Consider the following 18,876-nt stretch of genomic DNA (forward strand, 5'->3'; position numbering starts at 1 on the left):
GTTCGCAGTCACAAGCTGCAGTTCTTCACGTGAGCTGGATCAGATGCTCAGCAGGCGTGGAGGGGGCACCTCTCAAGGGCACCCTGGCAGAAGCTGCTGATAAAAACAGACTGAATCACTGTTAGATTTACAGTCGGAGCAGAAGGGGGAAAACTCCCCTTATGTTATTCCCACAAAGATCTTTATTTAATAATGCAAATGGTCACTTTAGCTTTGGGACAGCCCATCACAGTGTGGCTCTGCAGCTCAAGCCAGAGTACAGAGGAGTATGGGAAGATGGGAACCTATTACACTGGAGGTTTTCATGCCAGCAGCCCTTCGGTATAAGTAAAGGGAAAATGCAGTGAATTGAATATTGTCACTATTTTCACAGGCAGTGGTGATTTTGGCGGATATCTCATTCCTGAGGTTGACCAAAGCTCGGAGAATGCAGCTGCTGGTAGCGTACCTAAACTGCCGAAGCCTAAATGCTGCTAGCCCACTTAATGCAGTGTGCCAGTGGATCTCCATGCAGAGTGGCACGGGAATGTCTCCTATCGTGGGGGAAGAAACAAGGCTACCATCCCTTACAATGATATGGGGAGGATTGTACAGTATCTCCATGAAAGTTTCATTGAGATCTCGACAGTACAAGGGCCGTCACTGTATGGATGAACATAGTACTCTGCATGAGAATTGTCATCCTCCATGCCTAGCAAAAACAGGAAAAAGAAAGGAAAGGTGAACACGGCCTCCACCTCTTCTTTCTACCTCAATCTGAGCATGGGCCAGGGATCTGTTGTGGATTGCGTAATTAGGACTGCTACAATAATCTTTTTGAATTCATTTCCTAGCATATAGCAGTTGATTGAAGTGGCAACAATAATGTATTTGAGAATATTAATTTTAATTGTATTCCCAGTGCTCTTCTGAATATGAGGAGTAATGCACCAATACACGTACCCGAGCTCCCTTCACCGTCATCCCCGGGCTCATCTGCGCTCGTGTGATGGGACAGGCTCAATTCCGGCAGAGTTTCAAGCAGCTCCTGGCTCCCAGCATGTTTTGTATTCCCCTCTGCTTCTCACCCCCTTCTCCTCCTCCTCCTCACTGTGCATTGCGGGGGATCCCATGCCTAGCGTCCCTGGTCAGATTTGGGGTGCTGGTAGCAGGTGTAGTTCATTGTAGAAGTGGCAGGTCTGCAGGGGAGCCCCAGATGTGGTGGTGGTCTCCCTGGCCTGCTGCATGCTTGCCAAAGTGGACAATCAGGAAAAGGCATTTCCAAAACACAACGAAGTTTTTCAAGGGGACGGAAGGAGGGTCTGTGACCCCGGGGCAATGGATTTCACAATAGTGACCAGAATGGTCACTGTCACGGGGGCAACCAGGGCATTGTGGGACAGCTGCTGGAGAACTGTTGGGATCAACACAGGTAATGCAGTGTCTAGACTAGAAATAGGTCAGCTCTGGCTTGGTCATCTGGAGAGGTGATGTTATGTTAGCAGGAGACTAATGCAGGTGTGGACACATGTAAAACTACGCCAAAACAAGCTGACTTACGCTGACATAACTTTGTAGTATAGACAGGTCTATGTATCTTACATCTACACTATTACCTTTATCAGCCAAACTTGTAGTCTCATGAAAAAGAGTATCAAGTGGGTTTGACAGGATCTATATTCCACAAACCCACTGTGATTAGCATTAATTTTATTACCTTAATTACATTTTTTATTAATCGAGTCCAATATCAGCTGTGCCATTATCTTGCCCAGGATTGATGTCAGGCTGACCAACCTATAATTACCTGGGTCATCCCATTTACCCTTCTAAAATACTGGCACAACATTCACTTTCTTCCAGTCTTCTTGAACTTCCCAAGGGTTATTGAAAATCAACATTAGCACTCCTCTGCCAGCTCTTTTAAAACTCTTGGATGCAAGTTACCTGGACGTGGTGATTTAAAAATGTCTAACTTAAACACCACCTATTAAACACCCTGCAGAGTTACTAGTGGAATGATAAATAGAGAACAAATGTATTCAAGTGGGTAGGGGGATAATAAAATCAAAACTGCAGGTTGCAGATAGGAGTGGGGGGTTGAAAAGAGCTTGGGGGAAGGAGGGGACTGAGAGACAATTAAAGTGAAACCTGATCCTAAAGGGTCAGAAAAACGTGAACTCGGAAAGGAATTGGCTTTGTATGCAGTTCCCAAGGACTCTGACTTACGAAGAGAGAGGAGTATATTCCGTCTGAGTTTGTGCTTAGAATTCAGAGAACAGGGAGGATGCAGAGATGAAGATGCAGTGGGATCCCCTGTAGAGAGGAGGCTGATCTTCCCCCACTGGCTCATTCCTGACCAGCCACTGTTGCCCTGCGAAGTCTCTCTGCCCGGTCTCTCTGGTTGATAGCGTCCAGCACCATCGTGGTCACCCTCACCGCATAGTGCTCCCCGTAGTGACTGATTAGCAGCTCAGTGAGCTCCACAGCGTCTGCTTTCTCCAGGTCACATCGAGGTACGTGGCTGTGGTATCCCTTTTCCAGCTTGATGTCAGTCAGTTTGCTCTTGAACTCCTTCATCTCTGCCTCTAGGAGGTTTTTCAGGGTGTCCAGGAGGTGATCTTTCATTGTCTTCCCCGTGCCACCTCCTAGAACATGGGCCAGCAAAGTCCAGTCCAGCCACTCCCCACCCAGGTACCATTTCCTGCTCTCCTTCACTCCCAGGCTCTCCCTCTTCATCTTACACCTCTCTCCTCTACAGCAAATGCTTGGTACCTCCTCGCAATCCCAGTGCTCTGTACTCAGTGCCTCACTGCCTCTGGTCCAGTCTGTGTGGTTCCCCTTTGCTCACCCCTCTCCACGCTTCTGCTGTCCCCTCCCGCAGATACCTCTCTAATTCCGTTACCTTGACCCTCTTCCCCTCCTTGCTGGAATACCTCCCAATGCCCAAAGCCTCTCTTCTTTCCTGTCAGAATTCCCCCCCTTGATGTCCACTCACTCCCTGAACCTGCTCTGAATTAGAATCCTGGGTCAGGGCAGGACTACTGCCTAGTGGTTACAGTACGGGGGAGGGGAGGAGTCCTGGTTCTGCCACTGACTCGCTATGTCTTTTTTCTTCTGTAATTTCTATCCTGCTAAAATAAGGCCTCTGTAAATCAGGGGAGATGAACTGACCTGTGTGGCGTTCTGTTGATGGTGAACTGTGCTCAATGTCACCTGGAAGGGAGGAGGGAAGAAAAGTGAAACAAACTTTTTATCATAATTTTCTGTTTACTCTGCTTGCCTCACACCACACAGGGCACTTGCAGATCTGATTGGCTAAGCCAGTCACATGGCAGTGTGATTATCTTTGGAGCTGAGAGAATGATACACCAGTTAATGAGTTATTCAGAGTCCCCTGAAGGATCTGTTCTGGCCACTGTCAGAGACTGTACCCAGATGTCAGACGCAACAGGTGTGGCAATGCCTGTGTTCTTAGACAGCTGCTCTGGGTCCCCCCGCAGAACACCAAATAGCAGAAATTTACACACTGAACACACACACACTCATCTGGCATCTGGTGAGTGCAAGTTACCGTGTGCACCCAGTGACATGTCTCTGTACAACAGCACTTATGCCACTGCTGACTCTGCCCAAGGTGCCCGCTAGGCTCGTGTTTTTAAAATCTTTTTCCTTATTACTTTTTCAAGAAATCTACGAACAAACCCACTGTAACAACGAATGTATTGTCATTAAAACAGCAGTAAGTGATCTCAAGATGACAAGCACACACAGCTGTTGCTTCAGGCTTTTAGCTTCTGGTTATTATTATTGATACGTCAAACGCCCAGTACAGGATGATAAGCTCAGCGCATTGTAAATCTCTGTAATACTGTTGTTCCTTTGGCTGGGCAGAAAGCTGTAATTTTGGGCCCTGCAGGGTAGTTTCAGTTTGGACGAGTGATCAGTGATAGAAGTCCGGTATACTTTTGGTGTCATCTGTTTATGCCCAGAAACAGACACCGCATCCTGCTTCCCTGACCAACACGAGGAACGTACAATTCATGGGCTTTAGCAGACATCCCCAACCAGACACGCAGCCTGGTGCCCAATAAGCAGCTGGTCTGCCTCTGCTTCCTTCTAGGGTCACCCAGCCACTGCCTCTCTAATGGCCGACCCACTGCGACCTCCGAACACCCAGCACCAGGTCGGCTTCCGGCTCAGATTGCCAGCTCTTTGGGACAGGGACAATCCCTAGCACAGTGCAGTCCTGGTCCCTGGATAGAGCTCCTGGGCACTACCGTAATACACCTATAAATTAATGTACTGCACCTAGCACAATTGGGTTCTGGGCCATGACTGTGGGTCTCAGGCCACACAACGAATAATAATGGGCTTGCCCTGCAGGCTCCCCTCTGCACTACAAAACCTTCTCAATTGCTCCTGCTGTTAGGTAAGAAGGCAAATGCTTAGCTGCCCCCATTGGTCTCTGATGGTCCTGCACCCCTGATGGCAGCCATTAGCACCACTCAGCACCACAGTAAGTTTTAGTAATAATATGTGAAACCCATTGTACTACAAACATAGCAATGGCTTGTGGGGACACCCAATTTCAGTGTATTTCCCCCATTTTAGTATTTGTATTGTGGTAGCACGTAGGAGTCAGATGGATGAATATCTTCAATACCAGGCAAATTGGTTAAAACTACAGTAAAGAACAGAATTATCAGACACACAGATGAACACGATTTGTTGGAGAAGAGTCAAGATGGTTTTTGTAAAGGGAAATCATGCCTCACCAATCTACTAGAATTCTTTGAGGGGGCCAACAAGCATGTGGACAAGGGGGATCCAATGGATATAGTGTACTTAGATTTTCAGAAAGCCTTTGACAAGGTCCCTCACCAAACGGTCTTAAGCAGAGTAAGCTGTCATGGGATAAGATGGAAGGTCCTCTCATGGATCAGTATCTGGTTAAAAGATAGGACACAAAGGGTAGGTATAAATGGTCAGTTTTCAGAATGGAGAGAGGTAAATAATGGTGTCCCCCAGGGGTCTGTACTGGGACCAGTCCTATTCAACGTATTCATAAACTATCTGGAAAAGGGGGTAAACAGTGAGGTTGCTAAGTTTGCAAATGATACAAAATTACTCAGGGAGTTCAAAGCTCGCTGTGAAGAATTACAAAGAGATCTCACAAAACTGTGAAAGGCAGATGAAAACAACAAAATGGCAGATGAAATTCAGTGTTGATAAAAGCAAAGTAATGCACATTGGAAAACATAATTCCAATTATACAAACAAATGATGGGTTCTCAATTACTTATCACCCAAGAAAGAGATCAGGGATTCATTATAGATAGTTCTCTGAAAACATCTGCTCAATGTGCAGAGGCAGTCAAAAAAGCTAACAGCATGTTAGGAACCATTAGACGAGAGAGAGAAAATAAGACAGAAAATATCATAATGCCACTATATAAATCCATGTTATGCCAACACCTGGAATACTGTATGCAGTTCTGGTCACCCCATCTCAAAAAAGATATATTAGAATTGGAAAAAGTACAGAGAAGTGCAACAAAAATGATTAGGGGTATGGAACAGCTTCCATACAAGGAGAGATTAAAAAGACTGGAATTATTCATCTTAGAAAAGAGATGACTAAGGGGGGATATGACAGAGGTCTATAAAATTATAAATATTGTGGAGAAAGTGAATAAGAAATTTTTTTTTACTCCTTCACATAACACAAGAACCAGGAGTCACCCAATGAAATTAATAGGCAGCAGGTTTAAAACAAACAAAATGAAACGTCTTCACACAACGCACAGTCAACCTATGGAACTCGTTGCTCAGGGATGTCATGAAAGCCAAAACTATAACTGGGTTCAAAAAAAAAATTTGATAAGTTCATGGAGGATAGGTCCATCAATGGCTATTAGCCAAGATGGTCAGGGATGCGACTGCATACTCTGGGTGTCCCTAAGCCTCTGACTGCCAGATGCTGCGACTGGCCAACAGGGGATGGATTATCTGATAATTGCTGTTCTGTTTATTCGCTCTGGCACATCTGGCACCAGCCACTGTCAGAAGACAGAATATTGGGCTAAAAGGATCATTCTTATGTTCTTACAAACTGAATTTGAGTCAACAATGTGGTGCAGTTGCAAAACAGCATGCTGGGCATATTAACCGGAATGCCGTCTGTAAGGTACAGGAGGTAATTGTCCCACTCGACTTGACCTTGTGAGGCCTCAGCTGGAGCCCTGTGTCCAATTCTGGGTGCCGTACTTTAGGAAATATGTGAACAAATGGAAAAGAGTCCAGAGGAGAGCAACAAAAATGAGAAAAGGTTTAGAAAACCTGAGCTGTGAGGAAAGGTTAAAAAAAACTGGGCATGTCTAGTCTTGAGAAAAGGAGACTGAGGCCTGGTCTACACTAACCCCCCCAATTCGAACTAAGGTACGCAACTTCAGCTACGTGAATAACGTAACTGAAGTCGACGTACCTTAGTTCGAACTTACCGCAGTCCAGACGCGGCAGGCAGGCTCCCCCGTCGACTCCGCGTACTCCTCGCGCTGAGCAGGATTACCGGAGTCGACGGCGAGCACTTCTGGGTTCGATTTATCGCGTCCAGACAAGACGCGATAAATCGAACCCAGAAGTTCGATTGCCTGCCGCCGAACCAGCGCGTAAGTATAGACAAGCCCTGAGTGGGGACCTGATAACAGTCTTTAAATATGTTAGAGCAGGGGTTGGTAACCTTTCAGAAGTGGTGTGCCAAGTCTTCATTTATTCACTCTAATTTAAGGTTTCATGTGCCAGTAATACATTTTAACGTTTTCAGAAGGTCTCTTTCTCTAAGTTTTTAATATATAACTAAACTATTGTTGTATGTAAAGTAAATGAGGTTTTTAAAAATGTTTAAGAAGCTTCATTTAAAATTAAATTAAAATGCAGAGACCCCCGGACCGGTGGCCAGGACCTGGGCAATGTGAGTGCCACTGAAAATCAGCTCGCGTGCTGCCTTCGGCACACATGCCATAGGTTGCCTACCCCTGTGTTAGAGGCTGTTATAAAGAGGACAGTGATCAATTGTTCTCCATGTCCACTGAAGGTAGGACAAGAAGTAATGGGCTTCATCTGCAGTAAGGTAGATTTAGGTTAGATATTAGGAAAAAATTTGTAACTCTAAGGGTAGTTAAACTCTAGAATAGGCTTCCCAGGGAGGTTGTGGAATCCCCATCATTGGAGGTTTTTAAGAACAGGTTGGACGAACCTGTCAGGGATGGTCTAGGATTCCTGGGCCCTGTTTCAGTGCAGGGGGGCTGGATGTTATGACTTCTCAAGGACCCTTCCTGCCCTGCATTTCTATGATCATCCCCAGAAGCGGCAGTCATCTTGTCAGTAGCAACCACTGGATGATTTTAAAACTTTTCAAGAGCTTTTCAACAGGATGCCTGAGATTCTCAAGATTTCTCTGGAAATGGTTCAGGACAAAACTTATAAACTTTGATATTGTGCAACTGGCTGCTCAAAACAGAGCACCTCTCCCACCTAAACGCTAACTCCTGTCCCTTTAGGTCTGTAGAAGTCCCAGTTACAGGGCTAGCTGCACCTCTCTGTCCCCTTTCTGGCAGCTCAGTGCATCCTTCTTAGGGCTCGTGCCTTCACCGTTCTTGGGATGGAATCATGTGATCCTTCCATGCTTAGGCCAGGCCCTGGGCTACAGCACACTGTGTCTTCACCATTATTGCTCTGCTGGTCTTCCCTTCAGGAGCCTATGACTAGTGGTTTATAGCGACCAGAGAGTCTTCTTAAAACAAGGAGGAGGGTAGCCGGGTTAGTCTGTAGCCACAAAAACAACAAGGAGTCCAGTGGCACCTTAAAGACTAACGGATTTATTTGGGCATAAGCTTTCGTGGGTAAAAAAACCCACTTCAGATGCATGTGGGTTTTTTACCCACGAAAGCTTATGCCCAAATAAATCTGTTAGTCTTTAAGGTGCCACCGGACTCCTTGTCATTTTTGTGGCTACAGACTAACACGGCTACCCCCTGATACTTTAAGTCAATATATGGTTTCAGCAAACACCACAATCACCAAGCCACCATACTGTATCAATACAATATTACAAGGCAGCTCCAAGTCCATCACAATAGGACAAGGCTGTGGTGCACCCCCACTGCCTTGGTCGGCACCTGAGTTTTGCACTGACCATCAGCAAGTGCCGAGAGGGGTTTTCTTGTACAAACCTCTCACCCCTGCCAAGATCTTCTGCTGAGCTGAACCTACCTGGTCTCACAAGGGCCTTCCAGATCAGTTGCCTATCACTTTGCTTCACCAAGCTGAGCTCCAGTTTGTCCACCAAGCTCTGGGTGTAAATCTCCATGTATGGATGTTCATCCTGGGGATCTACATAACAGAACTCCAGCTCCTGCAGTGAAGACAAGGCGCTCCATTAGGGGTGACCCTGCCAGAGCCAGCAGAGCTGGGAATCAACAGTGCAAAGGATATCCCAGTTACCAGTAGAACCTAGCTCCAGGCTTCAGTCATCTCTTGCCTTGATTATTGCAACCTCCTCACCTCTCTCCTTCAGTGCATCCAAATGTTGCTTCAAAATTCCTTGAGCACAGCATCCTGCAGCACTATACAGGGGCACTGGGGCCAGCATGGACTGTGAGGGGAAAGCGCCCCCTACTATACCTCCCACCCTGCTCCCTGCAGCACAGCGCCCCCTAGTGCCATGACTAAGTTGCAATAATGACTTCAGGAGAGGGCCCTGATATTTTTATGCCTTCATTGAAGCACAGAAGATAATTTCACTCACCTCAGGTGTTATCTCTACATTTGATGTGCTGGATACAGCATAATGGGAGCCATAGGTCAATGGTTTAGTTGTAGGAGGTTTGCGCACACGTATTGATTTGTACTTTCTTTCATTATCATCAATTACCTGTAAAGAACAAGCACAGTCATTTCTGAGATACAGGCAGACAGGGCCACAGAAGACACATTGTGTAGGAACTACCACAGGGGCAGGAGAGCCAGTGCAGGGTCCTAATTCCCATTTTCCTCCTACACAGCAGTCCTTGGAAAGAGGAGCCTATTGTTATGACAACAAGGGAAAACAGTGTCATGAGAACGGCAACTGAAGAGCAATCTTGGTACAATTTTAATTGTTTATAATTAAGGCTTCAATTTTGGCACAGGTATTTTTATTAAAATCACAGACAGGACATGGGCAAGAAACAATAAATCACGGAAATGGAGCTGACACCCAACACCAAAGCCAAGCCCTGCCCCCCCGGGGTTGAAGCCAAAGCAGACATCTCTTAAAATTATGGACTCTGTGACCGATTCGTAGCCTTATTTCTAATGAGGCTTGGCAAAATTCAATTTTTAATTTGGACAGAAAATATCAATATTTATTTTTAAGCATTTTCCCTCTATTTTTATCTATTTAAATTTTCACAGTTGTGGGACATTACGGGGACATCAGGCAACGATGGGGCTGGTCAGACAACAATTATTTAATGCCAGTAGCGGTTGAGATTCAAAAAATTAAAGTTTAGTAAGTGGCAAAACAACGTGTCCACATATACAAAGTCAATAGCCTCAAATCAAACGCTGAAAACTTCTTAATCAGCATTTCTCTTGCTTGGCCTATCTGTAATTTTTGAAATTTTGTCATCAGTTTGTGTTTATATGGTGAAATCAACGTTTACTGACGTATATACTGATAAAAATCAAATCCTCCCAAGCCTAGTGATGTTTGCTCTCCCCCATATGAAAAGATGGATCTGTTCCCACCTGCCCAACTGCTTCTTTGTTCAGTTAATGTCTGCATCCATAGAAAATTTAAATGAGGGCAAAATTTTGACAAGCACCTAGGTGACCTAGGAGCCTAAGGCACATTTTCGAGAGTGAGTTGGGCAATTAGGGCCAAATTTACACAGGTGTTTAGCTGCCTAGAGAAAAGTGCCAGGTGGGACTTTCAAAAGGGTCAAAGCAGGTTAGGCCCTGCCATGGAGTTAATCTTCAGTCTAGCAGACAAAGGTCTGACATGATCCACTAGCTAGAAGTTGAAACTAAACAAATTCAGACTGGAAATAAGGCATACATTTTTACCACTGGAACAATTTACCAAGGGTTGTGATGGATTCTCCATGACTGGGCATTTTTAGTTCAAGATTGGGTGTTTGTTTTTTAAAGATTTGTTCTGGATCAACCAGGAATTATTCTGGGGAAGTTCTGTGGCCTCTGTTGTACTGGTGGTCAGACTAGATTATCACAGTGGTACCTTCTGGCCCTGGAATCTATGAAAGTCAATGGGAGTAAGGCACTTTGATAAATCCCACTATATGCCTAAGTGAGTTAGGCACCTATCTGCATCTTTAGGTGACTTTTGTAAATCTGGCCCTAAGCCTGGCTTTTCTGCAAGTGGGACGTAGGCTCCTGTCACAGGGGGGAAAAGTTCCATTAAGGAGAGTCTAAGGTCACCCATGACTGAACACGAATGCCCTGGCTAGGCCTGATTAGGGGTGGTGAGCACCTGGGGTCAAGTGATAGAGAGGGAGGCTTGGGTGCCAGGAAGGGGGGAGGCCGACCAGAAGTAGTGAGGCCTGAGTGGTGGAGACTCAAGCCAGAGGAAAGCCCTGGGGAGCCCCCGCTTTTGCCACTGTTCTGCATAAGGAGAAGTGACCTGGAGGAGAACCCAGGAGGGATGGGTACTTTCTATGGGCCCAGGGTGGGAGGACATTGTTTGTGTTGGCCCTTTGTATGGGCGCTTTGGACTCTAGCAGGGGACTCCTGGGGTAAGAGTGAGAGCCCTCCAGTCTGAAGGAAGGTGTAGATTCATAAAGAGCCTGGAGTCACAGAAGGTGGTAGAGCTGGAACCAATGGCATTGAACTTTATTTTGTGATTTGAGACATCCATATTAATAAGTTGCCCCGTGCTGTGGGTGTTACTAGCCTCAGAGAGTGCTGGAGAAGTATTCTGAGAAGGGGAAACTGAGGGTGGAATACCTGCAGGGCCAACCTATGCCATGGGGGGTTCTCTGAGATGGGGACCCTACGATAATTCCTAAGCCACTTGGGTGCTTCTGAAAACTTTACCCCAAGTCCTTACTCCTTTGGGGTTTAGATAATCTTAATTTTTCCCCCTTTCCAGCTAAAATTCTGGTTAGAGAATGAACCCGCAAATCTCCAACAGATATAATCATGTCATCTGATTTTTCCCTAATTATTTTACAGCTTGATCTTACATTAGAGATGTAAACCAGGTCTCAAATTCCAGGAAAGAGTTGTCTCAGTCTGTTCTACAGTTATGAACAGCACAATACCAGCTGTAGGCTGCTGTCTTTCAATTTGTTATCCTCAACTTTCATTCCTTTGATTGTGCTGTCTGGTCTCAATCTGAGGTGCCCTTAATATGCCCTCCTGAAGTAAGAAGACAGAAAAATTCTAAAGCATATGTGAATGTGTCAGATTGAAACATTACACCTCTAAACTAGTGAACAAACTTATTTCAAAATGGAATTGATGTTTAAGAATCAAAATGTACAAGACATTTTTGAAGTTCTAACTTTAAACATTTTAGTGTTATTGGAATAGAAGGTTTGCAGGCATAATTCATTCACTCCATTTTTTTTTATTCAAGGTGACCTGCAACTGGAGGGGGAAAAAATAGGTCTATTGCCTTTCCCCCCCCCCTCCGTTATGATTGCTAACAAAGGCCTGAAATGGTTTATTTAAAAATTTATTTGTTTGGGTTTTTTATTCTATGATGACTGGACAGCAAGTGTAGGTGATGACATCAGAGTGAAAGTTGAACTGTTGACAAAAAATTTACCCAAATGATTTAAAAAGAAAAAAAAAATTTACTTTGAATGACTAATTTTTTGAGTAACCCTGTGTTAAAGATTCAACACACTCCTCTTTTCACTTAAGATAGTAGCAGCTAACAACATGCACAACTTAGACCTCCCAGTGATCCTCCAGCAAAACCAGTGAAGACCAGACTTGGCATTTCTGAAATTTGTAAGTTATAAAACAAACAGGGAAAAAATGGATAGTAAATAGTCTTACAGGAATTCTTTATATGTCATTAAACACCTCCCCCTGCCCCCCTAAATTTTTTAAAAAATCTCTCAGGGGTCACCTCTAACAGTCCACACATATCACTTCCTAGATAGAATATCATATTTCAGAGAGTAAAAAGCATATAGAATCACATGGAATTTAGAAACAACCTTGGCTACACTTCTCTTTGTGCAGCTCTCTCACAACCGTGCATGTTACAGGATGTTCTGAGTTATTCCAGGTTATGTGCTGTATGGTAAATGGTGAATCTGGCTCACTCTTGTTGAGTCTCAGTTACCTTTCTCAATGGAAGGATGTCAGGTATCAAGTAGAGGTGGAGAGTTATATTTTCAGCCCTGAGTGCCCGGTAAAGCAGTGTGATACCGTGGATTGAACTAGATAGCATAGCTTTTCCTTTTTTCAAAATAGCTCCCCAAAGGGAGAAACGGGGGTTCTCCAGCACAGCGTGGAAAGGCATCACTCGCGTTGGCTCCTCCAGTGTCATCCTCCCATCAACAAAATGGGCCATTCGCATCTGGGAGACGCCAGCCTCTCCCCCTGGGAATGGATGTCAAAGAGAATGAGGTTCGGTTTTACCTGTTACATGACAGCACTGCCCAAGGTTTAGAGCAAGGGGCGGGGACCCAGGAATCCTAGGCTCTCTTCTCAGTTACACGGGGGGAAAGGGAGCAGGAGACTAGGAGTCAGGACTCTTGTTTGTTGTATAACTACTCATTGGTGCATAGTTACATCAATCAAACATATTGTAAAGGGCCTCTGCTGCCTTTCCCGGAGGGGACTGAGCTGCTGATGGTCGGGTGAGCTGGCTTACAGGAGAAGTGATCTGCACCGAGTATAGGGCCGACACAGATTTACTTCCCCCCTCCCGCCCACCATGGAGCAAGGGTGGAGAGGAGGGACTGAACAGTGACTGAATCCCAGTCTGGTTCCTGATCCTGCCCCTTTATTCAGGGCTGGTAACTCTGTGATCTGGCCCTCGATAAGTCCATGACCTGCATTTTTTTTTTTTTTTTAAACAGATGTAGTGAATAGGAATTGGGAAGCTTCTTTTTAAACCAGCCGAGAGCCACCCAGTTTGCCTCCTCTCTTCTGTTGCAGACGCCACCAGAACCTGACACAGTAACAGTGCGTGCAGTGCGTACACGTAGCTGGTCCTTGTATGGTGTTTTATAACTATTTATATAAACATACAGGGCCTAGCTGCATATGCTCACTGGACACTGTTGCTGCGTTAGGTTCTGGTGACTCCTGCAGTAGAAGAGTGGAGGCCAGGTGGATGGCTCTCCAACTATTTAAAGGGATAAAACCCAATCCGTATCCAAATAAATCCAGCTGGGCCCGTGTGGTTTCCTTATTCTTAATGTTGTGTAAAGAGCAAAGACAACAGGAAATAAATGTCGTTAGGGGTTTCTGACGCCCACTTTTAAGAGAAAGATCAATGACTTTCTAATGAGAGCAGTAGAGCAGAAGATACAGCCTTTGGCACCCTTGCGTCCACCTCCCTTAATTAACTATCCCCCTCCATCCTCAGCAGTCTAGCCCTCCGCACATCAGTTACTTGGTTGCCCCCCTTAAATTTAAGTATTTCCATTGTGCTCTCTAATTTTCAAGTTCTTAAAAGCAGAGGAGAGAGAGACAACTGCTCCCACCAGCCACCCGGCTGGCTACAGTTCTCCAGAGGGGAATACAATTGGGCTCCACATCTGCAAATATAGCCCCAGGCTTTTACACTGCAGTCGGGGGCGGGGCGGGGCTGGGTAGGGTGAAGTCCACAGACAAGGAGAACATGGGGAGCAGGAAGTAATTTGTGGGACATATCTGCGTCTCTGCACATGCAGGGCACGGGATGCAGTTCTGTGTCTAGAAACACCCAGAAGAGGGGTGTGGTAGTTACCGTGCAGCCTCACTACCTCTTCTTGGGGGTAGTACAGAAAGCCGCCCTTTACGGGGAGACAGTTATGGATGTCTCACATGCCCTCACTCTGAGACCTGAGCGCATCAGAGTCGCGGGAAACATTGTCACATCAAAGCTCGTGGCCCTAGAGGCTCGGAACTGTGGCTGTCGAGGGCGACGGTGCTGAGAAGAAAGCGCGTGTCTGACTGTGAACTGAAAATGTGAACCCTGAGCCGCACTCTGAGCATGGCAGCAGTGGGAGGCGTGAGTAGCTCTGGCTGCTCCAGTGCCTGCTTGCCTGCAGGGTTGGGGCAGCTCCAGGCAGAGCTGTAGAAGAGCCAGGGTGGCACTTGCTCAGCCTAGGGGAATGGCCCTTTGACCTTCTTCAGGTAACGGTGCAGCCCTCAGGCTGAATATGTTGGACACTGTGGTGCGGTGTCCACCCCACACAAGGCCCGCACAGGTCAAACAGGCCAAGTAACTTTACAGGCTGCACCTCGAGGAGAGCCAGGGACTCTGATGAGGCCTCATGGCTGATGAAGCCCAGCTGGGGAGGAGCTGGGATAGGCCTATAAAGAGAGGATGTTGGCAGGAGGAGGGCTGCAGGGAGGAACTCTGCAGTCAGTCCTAGAGAGGAGGGGAGCTGGCCAGATATAAGGAGGAGTAGGCCCTGGGATCCTGCCTGGGACCACAGACTCTGGCAAGAAGCCGAGAGGGGAGAGGTAGCCATGGGGAGCAGAGGAAGCTCCAGTGGTAAACCCAGAGGTGGGCCATCAGAGAAAGAATAGAATCATAGAATATCAGGGTTGGAAGGGACCTCAGGAGGTATCTAGTCCAACCCCCTGCCCAAAGCAGGACCAATCCCAACTAAATCATCCCAGCCAGGGCTTTGTCAAGCCGGGCTTTAAAAACCTCTAAGGAAGGAGATTCTACCACCTCCCTAGGTAACCCATTCCAGTGCTTCACCACCCTCCTAGTGAAATAGTGTTTCCTAATATCCAACCTGGACCTCCCCCACTGCAACTTGAGACCATTGCTCCTTGTTCTGTCATCTGCTACCACTGAGAACAGCTGAGCTCCATCCTCTTTGGAACCCCCCTTCAGGTAGTTGAAGGCTGCTATCAAATCCCCCCTCATTCTTCTCTTCTGGAGACTAAACAATCCCAGTTCCCTCAGCCTCTCCTCATAAGTCATGTGCTCCAGACCCCTAATCATTTTTGTTGCCCTCCGCTGGACTCTTTCCAAATTTTTCCACATCCTTCTTGTAGTGTGGGGCCCAAAACTGGACACAGTATTCCAGATGAGGCCTCACCAATGTCGAATAAAGGGGAACGATCACGTCCCTCGATCTGCTGGCAATGCCCCTACCTATACAGCCCAAAATGCCATTAGCCTTCTTGGCAACAAGAGCACACTGTTGACTCATATCCAGCTTCTCGTCGACTGTGACCCCTAGGTCCTTTTCTGCAGAACTGCTACCTAGCCATTCGGTCCCTAGTCTGTAGCTGTGCATGGGATTCTTCCGTCCTAAGTGCAGGACTCTGCACTTGTCCTTGTTGAACCTCATCAGGTTTTTTTTGGCCCAATCCTCTAATTTGTCTAGGTCCCTCTGTATCCTATCCCTACCCTCTAGTGTCTCTACCACGCCTCCCAGTTTAGTGTCATCTGCAAACTTGCTGAGCGTGCAGTCCACACCATCCTCCAGATCATTAATAAAGATATTAAACAAAACCGGCCCCAGGACCGACCCTTGGGGCACTCCGCTTGAAACCGGCTGCCAACTAGACATGGAGCCATTGATCACGACCCGTTGAGCCCGACGATCTAGCCAGCTTTCTATCCACCTTACAGTCCATTCATCCAGCCCATACTTCTTTAACTTGGCGGCAAGAAAGAAGAAAGGTAGGAAAGAGCCCAGAGAAATAGCAACAGAGTTGGAGCTTGGGCAGACCATGACTGCTGGGCAGAGGGTCCAGGAACTGGAACCTGGAGCAGTGGGTGGGCCCGGGTTCCCCTACCGGCCACTGGCACAGACTTGGAAGTGGATCAGAAGACTGCCTGAGATGGCAGATAGACAGTTTGCCCAGTGGGACTTGATACCCCAGAAGGGGAGGGCTATAGTGACCAGGCCCAGAGGGATGAGTCATGAAGAGGGAGCACCCTGAGGCCAGAGAGAGATCACAAGGCGAGCAACCACAAGACTGGGTGAGAGCTGATCCCCAGACCCAGATGCAAGGAGGTGCCCCACCAGTGAGTTATAGGCACATAGAAGCTACTGAAGTTCCCAGTGGACTTGGCTGAATGACAATGATGCAAGGCCAGAAGCTGCAGCTGCTGTCACAGCAGAATCTCCAGACCTGCAACATTTTGGCTGTAGGCGAGTGTTACTCCAGCCTTTACCAATGAGGGAGGATGTTGGGTAAAACCAACATAGAACAGAACAGAAGCAAAGCTCAATAAGATGAGTTTGTAAATCCCACATCTGACCCAGCTGAGCTTACTGGGGAAAAGGTCAGTGCCTTACAGAGCAAAAGCCCTATAGAAAATGTCAAAACCTGTAACATCCTGGCTATGTATTTTCTATCTGATCACACGAACTGAGAGCAACTCAGCTATTAACAGAGGCCTGAATACCTGTAGCTAAGAAGATCCACAGAGCAGACTCTGTTTGCTACCAAAACAGAAGTGTTTGGACATTGAAAAGCTCTGTAGTTTTATTCCAAAATCCAGGCAACACACAAACTACAAGATAAGCCAAGTTATAGATTGAGAAATGGTCTCTGAAGAAGGTCAGAGGGAAAAAAATGTGTGCTTGTGTGTGTGTATGCTAAATTAAAGAGATGTGAGCATTTGTGAGTGACAGCCGACATTGTGGTGCAGATGTTACAGACCACACCTAGATGACATGAAGGTGCATTGCATTATCAGAATGGTCAGTTTGTTAAAGCCTCTGTAGGAAGAATACACCCGAAGACGTTCTGTCTAACAGTTTTTGTTACAAAGTAATTTAAGAATATTTCAAGTACTGTTTAAAAAATTAGTTTACTTTGTTTGCTTAAGTGTTTATCATAAGGAATTGTGTGGTACTCTCTAAAAGTGACTGGGAGCTTCTAACAAGGCCAAAATTCAGGCTTTTAAATACAATAGCTGTGTGTTTAATTTTGTAGCCAAAGATGGGAGCAGGATCGTCTCGTAAGTGCCATACCCAAGGGAGTGCATTATAGGAATGAGTTAGGAGGCCCGACTGAACTGCTGCAGTTAGTGTCTGTGCTTTCCCACCCATGCTGGGAAAAAAGAACTGCAGAAGCCCCCAATTTTGAGAAGCCCTAGCAGAAGACCCTTTCTGGGCTTTGCAATCACCTGGTACAACCAGTATTTGGGGCAGATGTTGTGCGTTCAATCTGCCCAAGCCATGGTTTCTAGCAGCACTTAGTGCAGAGAAGGTCTGGGGCAATCTGAAAACTCCCTGCTAGTTAGCATTATCCAGATGTTTTTTAATATTGCTTCCACATCCAAGCAGCTGCTCACTTATGCAGTATGGTCAATGTGATGAGAGTGGGACTTGCCTGTAATATTTTTATGAATTATTTGTGTGGTAGTCCAATTATTTGGCTTGGTGTTGCTACCCAGAGGGTGCAAAGAGTTAAAGTCCCTCCTGGGGGAGAGCCAGAGACGTGTGGAGTTTGGGTCATGTAACTGTCTGGGGTGGTATGAATGAGCCATTAGGACTGGCTGGAACATTCACAAATCAGTCAAGGATCCGGGAAGACAATGGGAACCCCAGTGACTGAACGATTAACGCTTAGCAACGGGAGGCTCAAATGGGTGGAACATGTGAACTTGGTGGGGTTTTGCTGCAGCGGAGGACAGTGGACAGAGATGTCATGTACCTGTGCTAAGCGTGGGGCTCAGAGACACCGACCACTCACCTGGACTGGGACAAAGGGACAGAGAAAGGAAGTGAAGATGTTTCCTACAGCACTACGGCTCAAAGGGCAGCCCTGGCTTTGGCCCGTCTGGACTACGTCTTAATTTTTGCTTCTCTATGTCAGTGGTCCCCAAACTTTTTACCTCGTGCCCCCCATACCTCTGTCCATGCCTCCCCTGGAGCCGGGGCCAGGAGTGGGGCCGTGGCCCTGGGAGGTGGGAGACGTGGACAGGGGTAAGGGAGCCAAGGCTGGGACCACAGCTAGAGGCTGGGGCAGGGCTGGGAGCGGCACCTCAGCTCAGGCCGGCAGCCGGGGCCAGGAGCGGAGCTGGGTGTTACTTCCGCCCCACCTCCCATGGGGGCTGTCCTGAGACCCAGCCATGCCTCCCCCGAATGTTCCTCCGTGCTCCCTTAGGGGGGTGCACCCCACAGTTTGGGGACCTCTGCTCTATACTAACCCAAGGACTTCCCCATGCTGTGTTCCACTGGACTATTCCAACCTATTCCCTTTGTGAACAGGCTGCCTCGTGTCATCACTGCAGATACTTGCTGACCTGCACTGGTCCCTGAAGAGGGTAAAGGTCTCTGAACAGAGTCTACCTCAGTGGGACTCACCAGGCAGAGCTCACGGTGCGGAACAGGAGGGCTGGAGCCCAGAGGCTCAGTTTTGGAGGCACTGGGGCCACATGACCTACCCTTTTGGAAAAGTGTGACCCCTTGGGGATCTGGCACACTGACAGGGTTCCTCTAAGGGACAGCTTACAGGCAAGGGCATAGCACAGACCCTGTGTATTAGTGACGGTCCATATACACTAACTCCTGGTAAATGGGAGCACAGGACAGTCCATATCAACAGAGCTAAATCAAACCACCTCATCCAATTCTTTGTAAAGTGTCATACACGGCTTTAGTGCGCGTGATCATGACTCCATGATCATGCTGGACCCAGCAACTACAGTAGCTTGTTATTTACCAAGAACCAAAGGACTCA

The 18,876-nt window shown here is 46.9% G+C and overlaps 1 protein-coding gene across 1 annotated transcript in view; it reads right to left on the minus strand.

Moving 5' to 3' along the window:
* Nucleotides 1–1,978: 1,978 nt before the first annotated feature.
* Nucleotides 1,979–18,876, minus strand: part of LOC112112906 (caspase recruitment domain-containing protein 8-like) — a 32,620-nt gene continuing 15,722 nt past the window's right edge. The window contains exons 9-13 of the mRNA XM_026659112.2: nucleotides 12,341–12,600; nucleotides 8,789–8,914; nucleotides 8,254–8,395; nucleotides 3,154–3,195; nucleotides 1,979–2,627 (exon numbers count right to left, since the gene is read on the minus strand). Coding sequence (XP_026514897.1) covers nucleotides 2,329–2,627; nucleotides 3,154–3,195; nucleotides 8,254–8,395; nucleotides 8,789–8,914; nucleotides 12,341–12,600 — 869 coding nt within the window. The 3' untranslated portion in view covers nucleotides 1,979–2,328. The remainder of the gene's footprint in view (nucleotides 2,628–3,153; nucleotides 3,196–8,253; nucleotides 8,396–8,788; nucleotides 8,915–12,340; nucleotides 12,601–18,876) is intronic.

This window comes from Terrapene carolina, unplaced genomic scaffold, assembly GCF_002925995.2.
Source record: "Terrapene carolina triunguis isolate 2854851 unplaced genomic scaffold, T_m_triunguis-2.0 Scaffold571, whole genome shotgun sequence".
Classification (NCBI taxonomy): Eukaryota; Metazoa; Chordata; order Testudines; family Emydidae; genus Terrapene; species Terrapene triunguis.